This window comes from Gasterosteus aculeatus, chromosome 1, assembly GCF_964276395.1.
Source record: "Gasterosteus aculeatus chromosome 1, fGasAcu3.hap1.1, whole genome shotgun sequence".
Classification (NCBI taxonomy): domain Eukaryota; kingdom Metazoa; phylum Chordata; class Actinopteri; order Perciformes; family Gasterosteidae; genus Gasterosteus; species Gasterosteus aculeatus.
In genome coordinates, this window is record NC_135688.1 from 7,415,544 (window position 1) to 7,436,531 (window position 20,988).

Here is a 20,988-nt window from a genome sequence, read left to right on the forward strand (position 1 = left end):
CACTGTTTATGCAGAGATGAGATGAGCTGATGCCTTGCTTTACTCCCTTTAAAATAACCAAAGCTGGACTCTGAATGACTCGTTTCTGTTTTTTCTTTGCCTGTTCTTTGTTTGTTTTTCACTGCTTTAACTCTTAATCCATCATCGTCATCCATACATCTCTTTGCCTTTATCCCCCGCGGACCTTCCATCCTCCCCTAACCCGCGCCATATATTAACCCCCGTCTGCCCGTCTCACCTAGTTTCTGTCAAAGTCTTTACTGCTCACTTTCTTCTCCCTACTTCTCCCACCTCCCAGGGTAATGCGGCTAAACTGGTGCACACTCCACTGACTGATAAGTGTTACCTGACTCTGACCCAGGCCATGAAGATGGGGCTCGGGGGGAATCCCTACGGGCCCGCCGGCACTGGCAAGACTGAGTCCGTCAAAGCCATGGGAGGGCTGTTTGGACGCCAAGTGTTGGTATTCAACTGTGATGAGGTAGGAATATCCTTGTAGGGAGTGAGTGACGGTTTTACAATGTTAGCCTAAACCTCTTATTGGTGGTCATTATTCTGAGAGCAATACACATACGCAATTAACATTTCAGACGCCTCCGACAAACACTCTCAAAACACAACTGTTTATTGAGAATGTGTCTCTTTCTTCAGGGAATCGACGTTAAGTCAATGGGACGAATCTTTGTGGGCTTGGTCAAGTGTGGAGCGTGGGGCTGCTTTGACGAGTTTAACCGCTTAGAGGAAGCAGTGTTATCTGCAGTTTCTATGCAGATTCAGGCCATTCAAGACTCCCTTAAACATCACAAGACTGCATGTGATCTGCTGGGGAAGGAGGTTTGTGAATAAAATATTAAATAAAAGATGCGGCAAAAAAAACACACTGATGTTTCCGAGTGCAGATGCACACAAACTGAAGACACAGAGAACGTTTGTCAGTCTGTCTATAAATCAGTAATTTAAAATACTTTATGGATGAGAATTTTCCTACTCCTCTTCATCATTCAGGTTGAATTGGACCCAAACTCTGGAGTGTTTATCACATTAAACCCGGCAGGAAAAGGCTATGGAGGCAGACAGAAGCTTCCAGACAACCTAAAGCAGCTGTTCCGGCCTGTGGCCATGAGCAGGCCAGATAATGAACTCATTGCTGAGGTCATCCTCTATTCTGAGGGCTTCAAAGATGGAGAAATGCTGGGCAAAAAAATTGTTGCAATCTTCAACCTGGCCAGGTATAAATTCTTTAGTTCTGCAGTTTGGTTTTGGCTTGCTGTGTGTTTGCTATTTCCTGTTTGTGTTCCAAATCATAATCTCATTCACAATGCCTCACTCTCCCACCACAGTCTGTTGCGCTACATTGATTTTGTGGATAAGTTCCTCCCTGCCCTTTGCGCTACTAGAGTCAATTCAGACTGTGTGAAAATGTGCCGTCATGTGTGCGTCCAGGGAGCTGTTGACCCCCCAGCAGCACTACGACTGGGGTTTGCGTGCTCTGAAGACAGTGCTGAAGGCCTGTGGCAGTCTGCTGCAGCATCAGAGGAGGAGCCTCGACAAGGACAGGAGTAAGACCCCTCTGGCTATTTCGGTTATTTTAGGGTACAATATTTCTGTGGTGCTTTTTTTTTTTCAATAGTCGAGAGTGACAGGAAAGTTGGAGAAAGCGTGTGTGTCTTTGGTCATTATCCTTAGTCCGCCAATAACAAACCGCATCACAACTCATGAATCACAACACTTGTAGAGGCAGATGTTTTTATTACGGGAGACTGTATTTGAGATATGGGACTTATAAAGAGTGACATGATTTATTGAACAAAATTCAGCTGAAAAGGGGCAGAATTTGCCAAACATGATGCGAGATGACTGGAAAATTAAGTTAAAGTCGTACTATAAACCATGGATGAATTTAAAACTTAAACAGACTAAAAAACATGACATATCTCATCCTTTCATGACATACTTGAATTATCCTTCTGCAGATACTACATTTTGTCAAAAAAAACACAAAAGAAATGTTATCAGTTAGTTTTCTTTAGTGTATTTATTCAATTGTGAAACTTTTTTCTAAATGACCTCATACCTAACTCAACCGTAAGGTATGTAAACCGATCTACTCCAGATGCCCCCCTTTAAATTTCTTCTTCAGTACCTCTTTACCTCGCCTCCTTCTCCCCTCTTCTGACCTCTTGTTTCGTCCTCTCTCTGATACCTGGCTGTCGATATACAGCTCTCGACTCTTCTTCTTGACTCGCGGCTCCCTGTCTCTCCGCCCCATCTCCCTTTCATGCCTCTGATTTTCTATGCTTCCCCCCACTGTCTCTCCTTTTCATCTCCTCTGCCTTTTCTTGTGCCCATTTTCTCGCTTTCAAAATGATCTGTTCAATAAGCAGCACTTTATCTGTCCGACACACAACAATTCATATACACACAAAGAGCCATTGCACCACTTTCAGCCATTTGTGTAGCCAATTTATTTTTTGTGTTGTCCCTGTGTGTTTCTCTCCGAGGTGAAAAAAACTCACCACCATTGTAGGCAAGGCCACCATTTTTAGAAAAGCTAGTTATTGACAACTCTTAAATCATTACAGGGTTAGTTAATAAAAAAACGAATAAAAAAACACATTTATAAAGGGGCATGTGGAAGAACAAAAGAAAAATGACGTACAAGGGTTATCAATCTTCTCCGTCTCCTTGCAGTTGAGGAGAGTAGTCTGGTGGTGCAGGCATTGAGACTGAATACCATGTCCAAGCTGACATTTGCCGATATCTCCCGGTTTGATGCTCTGGTCAGAGATGTCTTCTCTGGGGTTATTTTCACCGATGTGGAGGACCAGATTCTGATGCATGCACTGGAACAAGTCTTCAAGGAGGCACGGATGGAACTTATACCCAGCCAGGTCTGTCTGTACAAACAACTATACAAATATTATTATCATGATAAATGATGTGACCCGATCCTCTGTCAGCGTTTGGGATCACTCTATGCTGCAAAAAGGATGTAACATTAAAACTGAGACACAGCGGGTGGATAGTTTATTAAGAGGTTGCTATTAATTGAATATTTTTTTCCAGCTGAAGAAGGCATTGGAGCTGAATGAACAGCTGAGACAACGCATGGGCGTAGTCATTGTAGGTCCAAGTGGAGCAGGAAAGTCTACGCTCTGGAGGATGCTTAGAGCTGCACTCAGCAAGACGGGCAAAGTGGTGAGTAGGAGACAAATTCCAACCAGTGCAAGGAGTACTGTGAACACCGCGTTTTATATGAAACCTCAAAATCATTCGAAATGCTGTTATTTATCATTTAGTACGATTTAGGTTTTAACAATATTGAGAATTTTACATCGCACATCTCACTGATTTGCTGATTAACTATTTAGTTATCTCACATTCACACTCAATACAATTATTCCAGACTTCATGGGCCAGTTAAAAACATCTTCCTAAATTGTGTTTTCTCTCTTTTTAATGTTGTATTTTTGTAGGTGAAGCAGTATACAATGAATCCCAAGGCCATGCCCAGACAGCAGTTGCTGGGACATATAGACATGGACACCAGAGAATGGGCTGATGGCGTCCTCACACATAGTGCCAGGAATGTGGTCAGAGAACCACAGGGTAGGAAAGAGACAGCAATCATGTGGATGTACTGATGTTCTGAATGTACAGCATGTCCTTAGAATGTACACCTACATGTGTTTTTGTATCTTCTAGGGGTGAGTTCGTGGATCGTGTGCGACGGTGACATTGACCCAGAATGGATCGAGAGTTTGAACTCTGTGCTCGATGATAACCGGCTGTTAACCATGCCAAGTGGTGAACGCATCCAATTCGGACCCAATGTCAACTTCCTGTTTGAGACTCATGACCTTAGCTGTGCCTCCCCAGCCACCATATCCCGCATGGGAATGATCTTTCTCAGGTCAGTCAGCAGATGCCCTCCGGGTTTCAAGTGCACCAAATTCCAACTAGCTTGTCTTACTGTTTTTTTTCGTCTCCCGTTCCTTCACTCTTAACTTTAGTGACGAGGACATTGATGTGGGTGCCCTGCTTAAATCGTGGTTGAGGGGTCAACCAGCGGAGTGTTGCACTAACCTAGAAAACTGGCTGGGAGACTACTTCCAACGAGCCCTGGACTGGGTCCTCAAACAGGTAAACTATCATAGTTCCTCACACTGGTTTAAAAATCAAACGGTGTCATTATGGTGAATTAAAAAAAAACCTAGATATGAATGACCTTAACATATACTGACCAGTGTTTATCATCATAGATTTAATTCCCCCAAAACACTTTTGCCAGGTTCAAGTTATCATATCCTGTGAAGGAACCATTTGTTTTTTTTAATTCATTCGTTAATTTAATCAAATGTTTTATTCAAAGTTGTATTCCCCCTTCTCTTCTTCTCACTTTTCATCAGAATGACTTTGTGGTGGAGACTAGTCTGGTGGGTACAGTCTTCAACGGTCTCTCCCACCTAAGTGCTGTTACAGAGAGAGGTCAGTTCATCGTTGGTCTCCTTCGAGGTTTGGGAGGAAACCTCAACCTCAAAACAAGACAGGAGTTTGCCAAAGAGGTGAGGACCCCTGAGTTTTTTTTTATGTGGACAGATGGTGGCCTTAGTTTGAGTATTTAAATTGTATCCATGGCTCAAACTTAAATATGTACTTTTTTCACAGTAAGAGTTCTTAGTTATTACTGAAAAGAAATAGCGATGAGTCATCATTCAAGCACTTACACGGGATATGCACCTGGTGCGGAACGTCTGTAATGCCACTACTCGGAAAGATCAGTGCTGATGTGAATGGTTCCCCTTGTATCTGTGTACTTCTGCAGTTGCTGAGCTGGGCAAGGGAAAGCCCACCGGACACCAAGAAACCACTAGATACCTACTATGACTCTGAGAGCGGCCATCTAGCAGCCTACGCGTTCCACCGTCCCGAGGGTCTCTCGCTGGAGCAGCTCTCTCATACGCGCACACTACCGGTTATTGAGACTCCAGACATGCAAAGAGGTCTGCACTGCTTCTCCCCGTGGCTCACAGCTCCGCACAGGCAGCCCTTCATGGTGGTGGGGCCGGAGGGCTGCGGAAAGGGGTAATTACAAACAAGTGCAGAGCACAAACCTCAGTATGCAGTAGTCACACGGAGGAGGCACACACACACATGCAATATTTTGTACGGTGTATGGAGACAATATGTACTGAATATGTATTTATGTCATGTTTGTATGTGATGTAGTGTTCGCACATCTCACTGATTTGCGGATTAACTATTTAGTAATCTCACATTCACTCATTTAAAAGCACGATTGTTTCATATCATTTACGGGGTGTCAGTCGCTTTAAATATTTTAAACAGACAATATTCCAGTCAAATCTACTGTGTCTAATGTGTCTGTGTATAGAAAAAGGGTCAGTGAGGTCACAACAGAAGGATTATAAATAATGAGTCAGATGCTCTCAAATGGTTACACTCAACAATGATCCAAGCAACACTGATATCAAAGCCGCATGAAATTCAAGACCTTTCGTGCAAAGGCACTGACGAGTCAGAATCTGCGTAGTTCATGTTTGTGTGGTATATGTGCACTGGCGGGTGTGTCTACACATAGAGTCGTTGCCTCAGAAGTAACCGCTTCCCTCCCCAGGGGTTTGAGGAACAAGGCTCACTGAGTTTGCCTTTTACACTCACTGCAGTAGAAACTCCCTCAATGCCTCTTTTGGTCTCTTGTCTTGCCTCACTCTCGTCTGAAAGGTCACTGAGGCAATGAGGAGTTCTTCAGGCTTATCAGAAGACAAAAGAACATATAATCATTTTACAAACATGGAAAGAGCAAACCCGCATATGATTTACTTCCCAATTATTTTCTCTTTCTGTGTGCACCCACCAAATGTCTCCCTTTGCCTTCGGGTCTGTTCTGACAAACATTGTTCTCGAGATCCCAGGCGACCTTCGTGTCAAATGCAGCACCAACACTCATTTCTTCCTCTCATAATACCCTGTAGTCCTGGAACTATCCTCAGCATATATGACACGTACAAGAGGCACAGCAATTACCAATTTGGCTGCCGTTGTTAGAACGTGTATGGCCACATCTTCTTAAATGATGCATTTCTTGACCTTTTTTTTGTAATTCATTATTTTCTGTCTAGGATGCTCCTGCGTTACGCCTTCTCTCGGCTGCGATCCACCCAAGTTGCCGTAGTTCACTGCAGTGCTCAGACGTCATCTCGCCACGTGTTGCAGAAGCTTGGTCAGACCTGTCTGTTGCTCAGCTCAAACACCGGTCGAGTTTTTCGGCCCAAAGACTGCGAGAATCTGGTGCTCTACCTAAAAGACATCAACCTGCCCAAACCTGACAAATGGGGGACAAGCAACCTCACCTCCTTCCTGCAACAGGTAAAGGGACACATGAATGAAAACACAAATAGACAATTTAGTGAGCAATGTAGTGACTGAAGAATGGATGATACTCTCTGATATGTCTGATCTCTCTCTCTCTCTCTCTCTCTCTCTCTCTTTCTCCCCGTCTCTTTCCCAAGGTTTTGACATATAAGGGATTCTATGATGAGAATCTGGAGTGGGTGAGTCTTGAGAACATCCAGGTGGTGGCATCCATGTCCACAGGAGGTGCCGTAGGGAGCCATTCACTCACCTCTCGCTTCACCTCTATAGTACGTGTCTGCACTATAGAGTAAGTATGGTACAAGTGTAGGTTAAATATTACTTAATACATTACCGTGCAGCCTGCAATTACATCGTGGATTTTGCTAACCTGTCCTTTAAAAAATGCTTTTCAAAATGCTCATGTTTCCCTCATATCTCCATTTCCCGACCTGTCTAGCTCTAACCCAGACATTGACTCCCTCTCTTTTTATTCCCCATCCTTCATCTTTCTCTGCCTCTTTGCCTCTGCATTTAGCTATCCAGACAAGGAGCAGCTGCAGACTATCTACTCAGCATACCTGCAGCCAGTTCTCCAGCATAGCCTGGGCACCCAGGCGTCCTGGGCCAGCACAGGGAAAACACACCAGCTGGCTGGGTCTCTTGTGCAGCTCTATGAACAGGTATTGACGTGGGCACGATGTCAGTTCATTTTATTTTTAGCAACATATATATTGAAAGTGTGAACATGACATGAGTCACACGTGTGCCATCCATAGTTTATTAACTTCAAAGCAGCCATATGGGACGTCATTCAGTCAATTTGATCATTCAAATATGTTGTATGATCATCTATTTATATCTATTTCAGATGAAAGCCAAGTTCACAGTGGATGACCACAGCCACTACTTGTTTACCCCCTGTATCCTCACAGAATGGGTCCTTAGCCTGTTGCGGTATGACCTCACTGCAGGTAAATACACATACATATACACATTAATAGGTGAGTCAGAGCGCTTTTTGACAGGAATGATATACATGTCATAACTAGGGACACTCAAACCTTCTTAGCTAGGGAACAAGTCCAATGGGACCAATATCCGTAAAGATATCCCTTTGCCACGTGGGAACTTTAAAGAATCAGACCTACGGCCTGTTAGGAACTTTCACTTAACTTTAAAGAGCCATCAATGTATGAAAACAAAAATTGAAAGTTCAAATGACCCACTGGTTATCTAAAAATATCCTTTGAGTCCTCACATACAATCATTTGGCTGCCGCCGAGGAACTTCAAGCCCAGGAACTTCCCAACTGTCAGTTTTGATGCCAGAAACAAATGAGAGCACCATATGGCTTTGTTTCTTGTCAATGTTCTTTTAGTTTAGAGCCGCTGTCTCCAACTCTCACCTTTTTCTTCATTAGATCTCTCCTCTCTTTACTCACTTCTTCTCTGTCACTTGTCTCTCTCACCCTCTTTTATCATCCTCTCCCTTTGCTGTCCTTTCATCTATCTCTCTGTGACTCTTCCTCTCCTTGTGCAATATGTACCTGCTGTGCTAGCGAGACCAAGCATTAGTTATGATGATTAAAACATGTCTCAATACAAACGTTTTCCAGTGCTCATTATTTTTTAACCCACTCTTCTTCTTTCCTGTTTTCCCCTCTTGCTGCTGACCTTCCTTTTGGTATGTGAAAAGCCCTCGCCTCATTTATATTCTCTGACTGTGTTGTTGTGGTTTGAGTGTGAAATTGGGATCACTGTTTATTAACAGCACATCATAACCACTCTCGTAACGTTGTTTTTTGGCTAGAGCAGCCGGCTATGTGCACTACCTGCACGGCAGACAGACAGTTAGAGGCAAGTTGTGGAGCATTAGCATCTGAAGGGTCTGAAATTGCTCTTGGAAATTGGTATAAATCAAAACACACCTAAAAATATAAAACCATATATACATATCCAGACGAAACCTTATAGTTCTCTGCAGCTGATGGATGCATTAGTAATCAAGACAAGTTTTCCAGTATTATAAGGGGATTATTTGTCCACAACTTGTGGTTTGGGTGCCCCCAAATGTTTTAAAGGGCTTTTAGTTTAAAGTTTTAATTGTGCCAAAAGGAAGTGTGACTGTGTATCTTTCAACGATTTTGGTTTTAGTTTTAGTTGAGGTAGAGTCTTAAGAGGTGTGTCTTTAGTTTGCGGCGGAAGATGTGAAGGCTCTCTGCAGTCCTGGTGTCATCAGAGAGCTCGTTCCACCATTTCAGAGCGAGGACAGCAAAGAGTCGTGATCTAGTCCAGTGTTTTGCTCTCAGTGAGGGAGGGACAAGCAGTTTTGCAGTTTTATATCACGGTTCTGATTAGTAACATATTTCAAAATCAAATAAAATCGACAAATCTCATCTTGTGAGTAAATGTAAGCATGTACATGGCAAGGATATCTTGTAGGATATTAATTCATATACATCTGTGTGTCATCTGTTTCATTGTAGCTCAATCTAATGTGACAGACAGCGTGTTGGAGGTGGTAGCATATGAGGCCAGGAGACTGTTCAGAGACCGGCTAGTTTCCTCCAAAGACCTTCACACCTTTGACAACATCCTCTCCTCCATCATTCGGGGCGACTGGGGCTCTGACGCTCTGGACAACATGCCTGGTATGACGTACAGTAGCTCTATTCTGGCTGACTTACGCCTACGTTTTAGATCACACACACACAAAACAACTGTTCACGGGCTCCGGTGGATTCAACCGCCCAACATCTGGGCAAAGAAGGAAAACATCCGTCACAGATTGAGTACATGATGCAATTCATGCCAACACATCTCAACTCAGGCGGCCACTCGTGTCTGAATGAAAGCTTGAATCCACTCTGTTCTTTGACAGCTCTCCGTTAAGGGCGTTTATTTTTATTCACCGCTCCAAACCACTTAAAATCGTAAACGAAACAAAACAAGTTTCTTATTCAATCATCAAAATATAGTGTCACCATTTTAATAACATTTTGAATTCCCTGCTTGTAGCGGGGGTTAGATGTTGTAGACTGGTTTTAAATCCTGGTTGGATCTGGCAACACTCCAAAGCTCCATTTTCCTGCCAAATCCTACTGCCAGACAAATAAGAACAAAGTCAAACCAGAAGGATGTCTCGTATTGTCCACACTGTGGAACAGGTTCCCTCAGGACCTAAAGAGGAATGGTAATAGAAGATAAATGGTGATTCCCCAGTGTGCTCAGTAAAAATCTGCACAACAGTACTGGAAATATGTGACAAATACTTTCTTCATGCAAATTTATATTGAAGAGCAAAGAAAGCTGGTTCAACTCAGAGAGGTGTTACGAACAGGTCACTGCTGAATACATACAATTTAAAAATCCATGGCCAATGCCCTTGATACTGCTTAATGAAGGCCTGCAGGGCTGGCGGTTGGATTAAAGACTTCAAAAAGCGGAGGCTGTGAGGATAAATAATTTTTTCCATCACATCCACACATCTAAAGCAGCATCCAGCTAAGGTGTCTTACCAAGAACCAATTCAGCAAAGGTTCAAACTCAACATTAAAGGAGGAGCATACTTAAAACGACAATGCTCACTTACAAAGATACACAAAACTGCAATATCCCACAATGAGGCAGCTGTCAAGGTTGGCGAGTGCACTAGTTTTTTCTCTTGGACACCCTTCTCATCTGCTCGCCCTTGTGGGTATTGCCTCGATTGCAGGATTGAAATGTGCGCAGTCTGCATTTGTATCAAACCGGTGTGAGTGGATCTGTTAAAGGCTGGTACTGCAGTGAGAAATGCCACTTTAAGATTACGGCCAAAAGTGCTGCATGCCTGCAAAACTGACACCTGCCTCTTCTGTAAAACATCTGGGATTAAATCTGTTGGATCTAAAAAACTCATTTAAATTCATGTTGCCCAGGTTGAACATTCAGAGACGGTTTATCTCATCTTCACATGTAGCTGATTGGAAATCTTTTTTTATTTTATTTTTTTTGACAGTACTTTCTACAGTGCTGAATTTTGTGTATTCCGTCCCCGCTCTGAAGAGCCTTTATATTATTTGATGTATAAAATACAAGTAATAGAAAAGAAAGTGTGTTATTAACAATCTGTAATATCACCCTCGTGTGCAGATGGATTTTATGTGACGTGGGGAGCCTCTGAAGGGGCTGTAATGGCTCCTGGCCAGTCTCTACCTCCTCATGGAAAACCACTGGGACGTCTGGATTCTAATGACCTAAAACAAGTTATACAAAAGGTACACCGTGAAAAAACTGTAGTTGTATGACATAAGTTCTGTTAGAATACCTCTATGTTTCCTTTTTTGATCTGTTTCCTGTCAGTCATGTGGTTGTTTTCCTTTGTGTTTGTTGTTGTATTTGTTGGAATGTCTGTGGTGCAGCTCCTCACCTGTGTGTGTGTCCACCCCCCCCCCCTCTCTCCTTCCTCCAGGGAGTCGTGCTGTACAGCCGTGATAACAAAGAGCTGGATCTTCTCCTGTTCTGGGAAGTGTGTGACTTTGTGTCCAGGGTGGATCGGGTCCTGAGCCGACCCGGTGGCTCACTGCTCCTGGCAGGCCGGAGTGGAGTGGGTCGGCACACAGCCACGTGCCTGGTGTCCCACATGCATGGATACACATTGTTCACGCCCAAAATCTCCCGAGGTTATTCCCTGAAGCATTTCAGCAATGACCTCAAGACGGTAAGAGTGGATTAGCTTTTGTATTCTCTCGAGTGATTTAAATGGTACTAATCTAACTGATTCCTGCAGAGTGTGCTAGATGTTCGGATTTACTGGGCAAAACATGTGTTTTTTTGTTTTGTTAAATGTCATAACTAAAACATAAATTCACAGCTTTCCTGCTAAAGGAATGTTGGTGTGAGTACACTTAAGGGGGGGGGGGGGCGTTTTTATATGTACCGTATATCAAGCTATATAATTGTATGCATGCTGTATATGTGTAGGTGATGCAGCTGGCAGGTCTGGAGGGTCAACAGGTGGTTCTGCTTTTGGAAGACTATCAGTTTGTTCACCCAGCTTTCTTAGAGATGATCAACAGTCTGCTGTCATCAGGTGCGTAGTGTGGTTATATTTCCCGCACTTCTGTTTTATAACGGATTGGATTTTTTAGACCTCAAGGGATACAACTTCTGTTACGGGTTATGTTAATGTAAAATAATACACACTTATTTGCTTTCTTTTGTATTTCTATACTGTGTGTGTGTGTGTGTGCGCATTGAATCTTTGAGACAAATTCCACATGCAGCCGTAGTTGTGTAAAGTACATTGTCTCCAATGTAATTTTAGCAAAATTATGTTGCACAGCTCAAAAGTCCTGAACCGACTATCTCGTTCCTGCAATCATCTCTTTGTGTGCCTGTGTATGTTTCAGGGGAAGTTCCAGGTCTGTACAATCCAGAGGAACTGGAGCCTCTCCTCTCCTCCCTCAAAGATGCTGCTTCACAGGATGGATTTACCGGACCACTCTACAACTACTTTTCTCATAGTTAGTACTGTATATTTATCGACAGCCCAGACCCTCTGCTTGTTTTTTATTCATTATTTTGGTCTGGTTTGGTCTAAATGGACCATGTAGGCTTAACAAAAACCACATCCCGCCTTCACATTGCCCTCTATGTAACTCTTATATCACAACTCTGTAGGAATTCAGCAGAACCTCCACATTGTTCTTATCATGGACTGCTCCAACTCCAACTTCACCATCAACTGTGAGAGCAACCCAGCTTTCTATCGCAAATGTTCTGTCCAGTGGATGGAAGGATGGTCTGAAAGCAGCATGAAGAAGGTGAGTGAGGGCGGATGATATACAAGTACAGTTCCAAGGTCAAAAACAGATGCAACCGTAAATCAGCAACTGTTGATAAAGTCCACGCCAGTATTTAAGATTAATACATCTATGGAGTTAAGTCAAATCAAGCTTGGAATAACATAAAATGCAATTGGAATAAGAATGTTTTTTATAAAGCATGCGTCAATGCCTTCCTTCAACATGTGATGTGTGACCCTTTACATCTTCAGATTCCCGAGCTGCTGTTGGCAAAGCCTGAAGGAGGAAGGGAGGAGAATGAAAGGGACACAAAGAGTAAAAGCTCAGGTCATTTAATTTTTTTTTTTTATGATGAGAGTATCTCTGTCGTGTCCCTAAGTGTACTTCTTCTTTGTGGAGGAATTTTCAAAACTTTAATCTTAGTCATCCGTTTATCCTAATTACATAATTAATACTATAGCTTAATTGAGATGACTTTATTTTGACAAAGAATCAGTGTTAAAAGTTATTATTCAGCTCTGGCAGAAATGTTTGCTGGTGATACTCCTGCACCATCACAAAACAGCTTTTGTTTGCATGTTAAATAACTGATGGGGGAGCAAATACAAGACTAGTTTCCAACTGTGTTTGGCAGTGTTTTATGTTAAGAAGTTAACCTAAATTCAGACCAATTCATCCTCACAGGCTTCTTCGTCCTCTTCTCCCAGCAGGTTCTGCTCAGGGAGAACTGTGCCGGTTGTTCCTGATGGTGCATGAATCATGCAGAGATCATGGTGCAACACCCAGCCAGTATATGGCCTTTCTGCACGTTTACACTGCATTATTCAGCCGGAAGCAGGGCCAGCTCACAACGAGACAACAGCATCTGCAGGTACAATACCATCTACAGTACAAACTGCAGAAAGAACTGTTAAAGTACTCTATTGTTTTCCACTAGTTTATTGTCTCTTCATCAAAGACATACAAATTGTTTGGGTCTACCTCAAAGTATAAATAATGTTTTATTACACCATTAAAGAATAACTTATGGTGTGAAGCACATATGCATCAGGTAAGTAGAAACATATTAATAATAAGTATACTCATATAATAATAGCATGAGAATATGAATTTCAAAAATACTACCAGCCGACAACTAGTGTCTATATACAACAGTTTGTTTGATTTATTAAATACCACAGGTTTCTAATAAAAGTAAAAGGATCATCTTAAATTGATTGTAAGTGGGCACTTGCCATTAGCATTAAGAGCACTGTTGGTTCCACATTTTCTACGCTGTGTTTTTAACTCATACATGTATTGCAAACCGTTATGTCATGTCCCTCTTGTCCTTTGTTTGACTTGTGTCTGCAGGCCGGTGTTTCTAAGCTGAATGAAGCCAAAGCATTAGTGGACGAGTTGAAGAGGCGGGCTGCAAAGCAAAGTGCGCTGCTGAAGACCAAACAACAGGAGGCAGATTCTGCCCTGCAAGAAATCACCACTTCCATGCAGGTATGTGTGCTTGTGTGTGTATATATATGTGTGTTACTGTGTGCATGTAACTGAGGTACATGCAAGGGTTCATATCTGTGATATCTGTCCCCTCCTGAACTCTCACGTCAGCTCTCTCCTCTCTGCTCCTCTCCTCTCCTTCACTTTCCCCAGTCTCCTCTCCTCTTTTTTGTCTTCCAGTTTCTTCTCTTATTGTATCTTGCCTCTCTGCCCTTCACTCTTACTCTCCTCATCTGCAGTGTATTATACTAGAAACCCTTTCTGGATTCCCCGTGGCTGTGTCTCCCCCACTGTGAAGTCTTTTTTTATTTAGTTTGTGTGCTTTTGTTTGTTCTGTGACTTTTCATCCAGTATTTTCAGTTTCCGTTTTTTCCTGCCAGCTCTGTCTGGAGGATGGATGTGTGGATATATGTATGGTGGTTGCGTGGGGGGGGCTTCATTAGTTATGATGTCTTATCTTTCTCTCTGTGGGGAATTGGCTTTTTTAGTGAGATAGAGTGAAGGAGGGAGAGAGAAGGAAAAACTGTCAGCAGAGTGTTGTTAATTAACAACTACACTCGTTCCTTTGGGCGGTTGCAGCTATTTCTCCTGTAGAGATGGAGACAGGGAGGAGGGAGGAGGGAGGAGGAAGACTGGGAGTAAGATGAAGAATGGAAACCAACTAGTTGGAAAACACACTTTACAAAGGTGGAAACATTATGAAGAAGTGTGGCCTATGTGATTGGGAGAGGCAAATATTTGGTAAAAGGAGTTAACACACGCGGGGGTTGGGGGGGGGTCACAGTCAATGAACAGAGTATCTGCTGAGATGTGATAAAAAATACTGGATGAAGATATATGGATTGAGAGAGAATCCACACTTGCTTTTCAGCGTCAATAATGTGACTTAATGGTCCTAAACCACATTTTTTCTTTCTTCAAAGAAGGACTGAGGCTTTATGTCTGATAATCTCAAATGATGTACAGGCAAATTGACTTATTTAAATTTGAACAGGTTCTTTAGATGTGTTATGGGTCGGCGCATTCTGTAGCAGCAGTAGTAGTGGTTTTAGTATATATATATGTGTGTGTAAATATATGTGTATATATAATATACTTTAATATAATCTTTTTTATGCTGTATTTTCAAAATAACCTTCTTGAAATCCGATGATCTTTTTGGTTTTTCAGAATGCCAGTGACCAGAAGACCGAAATGGAAAAGATAAAAGGGAGGATGGCTCAAGAAGTGTCCAAGATTGAAGAGAGAAAGGTCCAAATCGATCATGAGCTGAAGGAAGTGCAGGTAAGTCATGTGTATTATGTGTCAGTTACTAAAAAAACACATTTATTAAACTCTGTATCCTTCCCTCTTCTTACCGTTGCTGCCCTCTAGCCTTTGGTAGATGAGGCAAAGCATGCAGTTGGAAACATAAAGCCCGAAGCTCTGTCTGAGATTCGCTCCCTCCGCATGCCGCCTGATGTCATCAGGGACATCCTAGAGGGCGTACTGAGACTGATGGGCATCTTCGACACCTCCTGGGTCAGCATGAAGAGGTGAGAGGTGAAGAGATTGCAAGAATGTGTAAAAGCATAGACAGGAGAAAGGGCAAAAGTTGGATATAGAAGAAAAGAACGCCTTTGGGGGTTATTAGCAACTCACTCACTCACTCCTCTGCACCTCCGCCGGGTTCCCCTTCCGCACCAGAGAGGTGACAACCCACCACCCTAGAGCTAGTCCGCGTTGGTCCCCCCTCCTTGCCTGATGCCCGCCTCACGTTTCACACTACCCCAATGCCGGAAGGGGCCACCTCCGACGGACTCCCCTCCATTTCTGCCTCCACAAGGAGGCCATGGTTTTCCTTTTCTGGGCCTGGGGAAACAACTCATTTCCAGCCTGTTCTTTAAGGGTCAGGGAATCGCACGTAGTCCGGCCCTTCTGCCACGTTAAGATGGTGATTCATTTGAGGATTGATTTGTGGATCAGTCTCGATTTAAATTTAGCTTTTGGTACTAGTCACTCATCTGACCGTGGGCACCTTTTAGAGCGGATCAGATTAATTCCGCCCTGCTACTGATGTGTGTTAATTGGGTGACCAGACTCCACTCTGAGCATTGCAATTAACAAAGAGAGTACATGTGTGAGTATTTGATGGAGAGGGGTGGTGGTGGTGGGGGGACCTTAATAACTAACAAAACGACATTTAAACTATTTTTGGCTATTAAGAGACGAAAGGACTTTAAGGTTTACAATGTGATGCTTGAACTAACATCAACCTCTTATTTTAGGGATAAAAATTCACTTTATTTAGTATCTGCTTTATTACCCATCTGCTCACGCCCAATCCTCTCTCGTCCTTGTTTTTTTCTGTAGCTTTCTGGCGAAGCGTGGCGTGAGGGAGGACATATCCACATTCGAGGCGAGGAACATCGCCCCTGATATTCGCCAGAGTGTGGAAGAGCTGCTCAACAGGAATAGGGCCTCCTTTGATCCAAAGGTCAGTTAGCCACAATAGCATAATAATATTTAGATGAATGGTTTGTGGGTGTTGTTAACCCCTTGTTTATTTGTGTGTTAGCTGAAGATGGTATTGCAGCTGTTGTCTTAACTGAACTGTTCTTGTTTTGGTCAGAATGCAAAGCGTGCCAGTGCAGCAGCTGCTCCACTGGCGGCCTGGGTCAAAGCCAATGTCCAATACTCCCACGTCCTAGAGAGGATAGGGCCACTGGAGAGAGAGCAGTCTGGTCTACTGGAGTAAGGATGCACACACACTCTGAGACACAAAAATACTACTCCATAATTTTGTTTGTCAATTGGACAATTGACAGGAAAAGAATTCTTAACTGTATTGAAAATCCATTAGTTGAGAATGTCCATGTCTGTTCAGTTTTGATAAATCAACTCCACTAAAGAAAAAAAGTCAGCCAAGCGTAGTTTATTGACCGAGAAGGCCGATCTCTGCTGCTGCGTAGTTGCGTCAGGTTTACCTACTACGAGCAACTATGGCTAAAATATAATAAGCAAAACATCCAAAAGGAACTATTTCTATCTTACGCCAAACACAGACAGGCTTAATTCCCTCGTCAATCTTCATTCACACGTAAACAAAATAAAGCTTGCATATCTTTGTTCAGTCTTTCCACTTGTACAACAATCAGCAACTATGTTTTTGTCCAAAGTATGACAGTATGATGTGAAAACATATTCATGCTCTCGTATAAACAACAAGTACACATGTATTTAATGATTCACATAGACATGCTTGACACGGTTTGTGTTTGTGTGTCCAGAAACCTAAGAAAAACGGAGAGTAGGAAGAATAAGCTGGAGGACCAGCTCAACTCTGTTGGAGCCAAAGTCAACGAGTTGAAAGAGAAGTATGTTTCATTCCAACTGACCATCCATTCTTCCAGCCTTTGATTGTTCGACGTATATCCACCGTGACAAAATCTTTATTTATTTTTTCTTTCGGCAGAAACAGGAAGGCATACAAATAATAATAATACATTCTGTATATGTATAATAAACAGTTTATTGCTGTTTATTGTTCCACCATTCCTTTATCACATGTCAACATCACAAACAAACATGCCTTTTCAGTCCAGAAAGCAAAATCGACTTTCAAACTGAAGAAAAGCATGTCACATCATTAATGGGATTCTGGAGCTATCTGAATTAGCAGCTAGCTAGCTACCAACAATAGTATTCAACAAGAAAATAAACAATACTTAGTTGTAGTTGCAATATGTGTCCCTTACTGCTATGCAGCATCCCTATTTCTGTGCTGCTTGTTTTCATCCACATTGTAATTATGTAAACGTGGACACAAACAATCAATTAGAGCTGAAAGCAGCAATGAAGGGCCGTTGCACCTTCCTACTCGCTGGGGGGCTGGCGGAATGCCCTTTGATTCCAAAAGGCACATTGAAACAGCATCTCTTTGGGTGCTACAATGCCTTTCACAAGTGTTTAGGACAACCTCCAGTTGATGGATTATGAAATGTGCGTGACTAAAGTATAGGGGCGGGGCTGTGAATAAATTGGTGTGTAAATGTCATTTGGCCTGAGCCTTTTATCATTGCTGAGAAATGTGGTGCAGAATCAATAATGTATAGTAAAATTACAACTTCCTAAGGAGCTTGTGTGCCACCACAACAACAACGTTGCATAAAAAGGTCCTATCAATCGGAATAAACTTGAAATGAAAGTAAAGAGCCTGTGAAAGGCTAAAGATGGGCTCGGCCCCTACTAATGCCTGAAGGGGTTTTCCATTCTCTTTTTTTCTGGGCATTAGCCAGTCACACTACTTGTCAGGTCATTATTCAACTCTATTACCGAGCCCTTTTGCTCTTTCCTCCAACATCTTCGACTTTTCCCGTATCCAACCGTCTGTCCTGTCATTTTTACACTTATCCTCCCATGTTTAAGGAATCATTTCTAAGACGTGCAAGTTGAACTGAAAGATGTTTCACCGTCCTCTTCTCCTTCGGTCGTATCTTGAAACCTCCCCTCACCTCTTACTGCATTGTCCGATTTCATGGCAGATTTCTATTCCACCTTCATTTGCAATGAAAGAACTATGAATGCTTTATACATCAGTGAAATCATCTTTGGTAGATTACATGAATATCTTAGAAATCCCCAATGATCCCACATTTACCTGCTTACTCCTCCTCCTCCTCCTCCTTACTCTTTCCTCAGGTTTCAGTGTCACACTTCAGAGGCAGCCAAGTTGGAGGCTGAAGTGACAAAAGCTCAGGACACAATCACTGCTGCCCAGCAGCTCATATCGCAACTGGACGGGGAACACACGCGGTGGAACGCACAGGTAGTGTGATGAAGAAGTTTGCGTTTGAGGATATTGGTGTTGGAGGTTATAGACATTTACTAGTACAGGTACAGGGCTCATTTAACAACTAACAGCAACAGGGGGGGGGGGGGGGGGGGTTGTGGGCTCGTGTTTTTGTGTGTGTGTCTGTGTGAGTGTGACGGGGGGGATGTATCCTGCTGTCTTTGGTCCCTTCCGGCTGTTTTTTACTCCTCTCCGCAGCATCTGTCTGCCCCTTAATTAAAACACTCAATCTCTTCCTGACACACACACCCTCATACTCAGTGCCTCCCTGAAGGCCCGCACCAAAGAGCCAGTTTACTCTCCACTCACGTATTTCCATATACTCACAGAAAAAAGACATCATCCGTAACGCTTTTTGCACGCTACGCAGTAGCTGTGGTTCCCTATATATGAACGCTTCCAAGTGTTTCTAGGGAAGGGAGAGCCACAACGAGGGACGGGTACACCTCTACAAAGTGGTGCCGAAATAGACGCGTGCTTTGAGTGGCACGATGGTTGACAGTATTCATACAGTAGACCAGAGATTTCATAGTCCTGAAAACATATCTGTGGTCAATAAGTAGTCATAAGGCTCAACAATTAACTCTGGCGCATGGCTAACCCAACACGTGCACATGTGATCCCCTGTCATGCTATTGGTCTCAAAGAAACTCAACGTAGAAATTACAGCAGTCCTTTTGTATTTGCATACTCATGTGTAAGTGTGTGACGTATTCATGTATTGTTTGGTCAATGTTTTTTGTTGTGTTGTCAGAATCAGTGTAGAGATATTTGAATAATTGTGTGCAGAGTTGGATTTACAGTTCATCCATCCTTGCAGTGCCCGTACCACCACCTCTTGTCATATTACTTTCACCCCGATGACCTGCCTGTCTCTCGTTCTTTCAGATGTCCGAGATAAAGAGTGAGTTGGATACGCTCCCCATGAGGGCAATGCTCGCTGCAGCCTTCATCACCTATCTGTCTGCAGCTCCCGAAGACCGTAGAAGACACTGTCAAGAGACATGGATGGCTCAATCTGGACTACAGAGTAAACAGACTACTTCTTATACTCGAGGCTCCAAATTTTGCCTCCTTCACACAAACGTACTGCTGCCCACACACATGTCACAATGCACTGCGTCGATGCATTTGGTATACATGCGACAGTACCAGTAAAATATGGTCATTTGTATAGTTTTAAACTTGATTGATATCATCAGAAGCATGTTGATGTTTTTTTTTCATTTTCAGGCGTGTGAATAATCTCACAAGTACTTACATAAAAAGAGACTCACATATTAAGGGCTAAGGATTTCATAACCCTGTTTTTTAGCACTTATACATGTGCTAGGCATTACACCCTTAATTTGGCAGCTTTTCTACTCACATGTTAGTGTCCCGTCCTCACAAATGAACCTGTAAAAATGTGTGCTTTTCTTTCAGCATTAATTTATGTGTTATTAATAGCTCTGACCATTTCATTCGGCTTAGCAACTTCTTTCCCCCGAGGGCCTCAGCATGTGAATCCCAATCCAGTTTACCCCCTCTTATTTGTAAATCATTGTCCATTGAATGTTTTCTCTGCATAATAGTTTTTGGAGTTTTCATATAAAGTAGGTAGCTATAATATGTTAGGTAACATCAAGCATTTTGGCCCTGTTATCAGTAACTACAATTCAAATAAGTCTTTATTTGGAGCATATTAAAGCAAATGCCTTGTGTGTTTTTATCAGAGTTTGACTTGCGGTCATTCCTGTGCTCTGAGAGTGAACAGTTGATCTGGAAGAGTCAAGGGCTGCCGTCTGATGACCTCTCCATGGAGAATGCAATTGTCATTCTACAGGTCAGACATCCAGTTCTCTCAAATCCCTTTAATCTTAATTTAATTTTGATTCCCTGGATTACAACCTTTTTTTGTCGCAGGAGGATCTATGTTTCTAACTGTATTTACCATTTTAAACATTCATATGGTTGCAAACCACAATTACTGATGTATATACATAGTATAGGATTGTCTACCTAGGATTGTGTGTGTGTGTGTGTGTGTGCGTGCGCGTGTGTGTGTGTGTGTGCGCGTGTGTGTGTGTGAGACCGTCCGAGTTCCGCTTGCTTGGTAGAGATAGCCTGCCGGCAGCGCATGCTTACGTTTGTGCATGTGAGCACGCTCCGCTGGTTATCTTACCAGCACCGCTTCACACTGCGTTACGGCTGTTATTGCTGCTTTGACTGACAGCGTCATTGAGGAAGCGTAGCCCCCGCCCTCAGGTTACCTCTTGGTTAAACACTATTATCTCCATCAGCACTTACTCCTTAGTTATTAAAGCAGTTACCTTGGAGCCACCGGCTCGTCTCTGGACATGTTGATAGCTGGTGACAGGCAATGCAAAATCCAATTCATCTCATACTCTGAAGCTAAAAATAAACGTATTTGAAGAATATTTTCTTATTTGTATACATAAGATCTCGCAAGTTGAAGTAAAACAATTTTACATTATTAACAAAAATATCAACATACAATGTG

The 20,988-nt window shown here is 42.7% G+C and overlaps 1 protein-coding gene across 5 annotated transcripts in view; it reads left to right on the top strand.

Annotated features, from left to right (window-relative positions):
- dync2h1 (dynein cytoplasmic 2 heavy chain 1) overlaps window positions 1-20,988 on the top strand; it is a 78,814-nt gene that overhangs the window by 18,128 nt on the left and 39,698 nt on the right. For 3 of the 5 annotated variants that reach the window (XM_078098446.1, XM_078098447.1, XM_078098449.1), the window contains exons 37-68: window positions 299-481; window positions 652-834; window positions 1,006-1,229; window positions 1,444-1,559; window positions 2,692-2,891; window positions 3,067-3,198; window positions 3,477-3,609; window positions 3,706-3,913; window positions 4,014-4,143; window positions 4,410-4,565; window positions 4,826-5,085; window positions 6,144-6,390; window positions 6,534-6,685; window positions 6,914-7,058; window positions 7,247-7,349; window positions 8,864-9,028; window positions 10,509-10,633; window positions 10,828-11,076; window positions 11,340-11,448; window positions 11,768-11,881; window positions 12,039-12,181; window positions 12,415-12,490; window positions 12,871-13,034; window positions 13,517-13,654; window positions 14,825-14,938; window positions 15,029-15,189; window positions 16,007-16,130; window positions 16,266-16,387; window positions 16,924-17,010; window positions 18,335-18,461; window positions 19,374-19,515; window positions 20,201-20,310. In XM_078098446.1, the coding sequence (XP_077954572.1) occupies window positions 299-481; window positions 652-834; window positions 1,006-1,229; window positions 1,444-1,559; window positions 2,692-2,891; window positions 3,067-3,198; window positions 3,477-3,609; window positions 3,706-3,913; window positions 4,014-4,143; window positions 4,410-4,565; window positions 4,826-5,085; window positions 6,144-6,390; window positions 6,534-6,685; window positions 6,914-7,058; window positions 7,247-7,349; window positions 8,864-9,028; window positions 10,509-10,633; window positions 10,828-11,076; window positions 11,340-11,448; window positions 11,768-11,881; window positions 12,039-12,181; window positions 12,415-12,490; window positions 12,871-13,034; window positions 13,517-13,654; window positions 14,825-14,938; window positions 15,029-15,189; window positions 16,007-16,130; window positions 16,266-16,387; window positions 16,924-17,010; window positions 18,335-18,461; window positions 19,374-19,515; window positions 20,201-20,310 (4,842 nt within the window). The remainder of the gene's footprint in view (window positions 1-298; window positions 482-651; window positions 835-1,005; window positions 1,230-1,443; window positions 1,560-2,691; window positions 2,892-3,066; window positions 3,199-3,476; window positions 3,610-3,705; window positions 3,914-4,013; window positions 4,144-4,409; window positions 4,566-4,825; window positions 5,086-6,143; window positions 6,391-6,533; window positions 6,686-6,913; window positions 7,059-7,246; window positions 7,350-8,863; window positions 9,029-10,508; window positions 10,634-10,827; window positions 11,077-11,339; window positions 11,449-11,767; window positions 11,882-12,038; window positions 12,182-12,414; window positions 12,491-12,870; window positions 13,035-13,516; window positions 13,655-14,824; window positions 14,939-15,028; window positions 15,190-16,006; window positions 16,131-16,265; window positions 16,388-16,923; window positions 17,011-18,334; window positions 18,462-19,373; window positions 19,516-20,200; window positions 20,311-20,988) is intronic. The other 2 variants (XM_040180919.2, XM_078098448.1) reach the window with 1 other exon arrangement.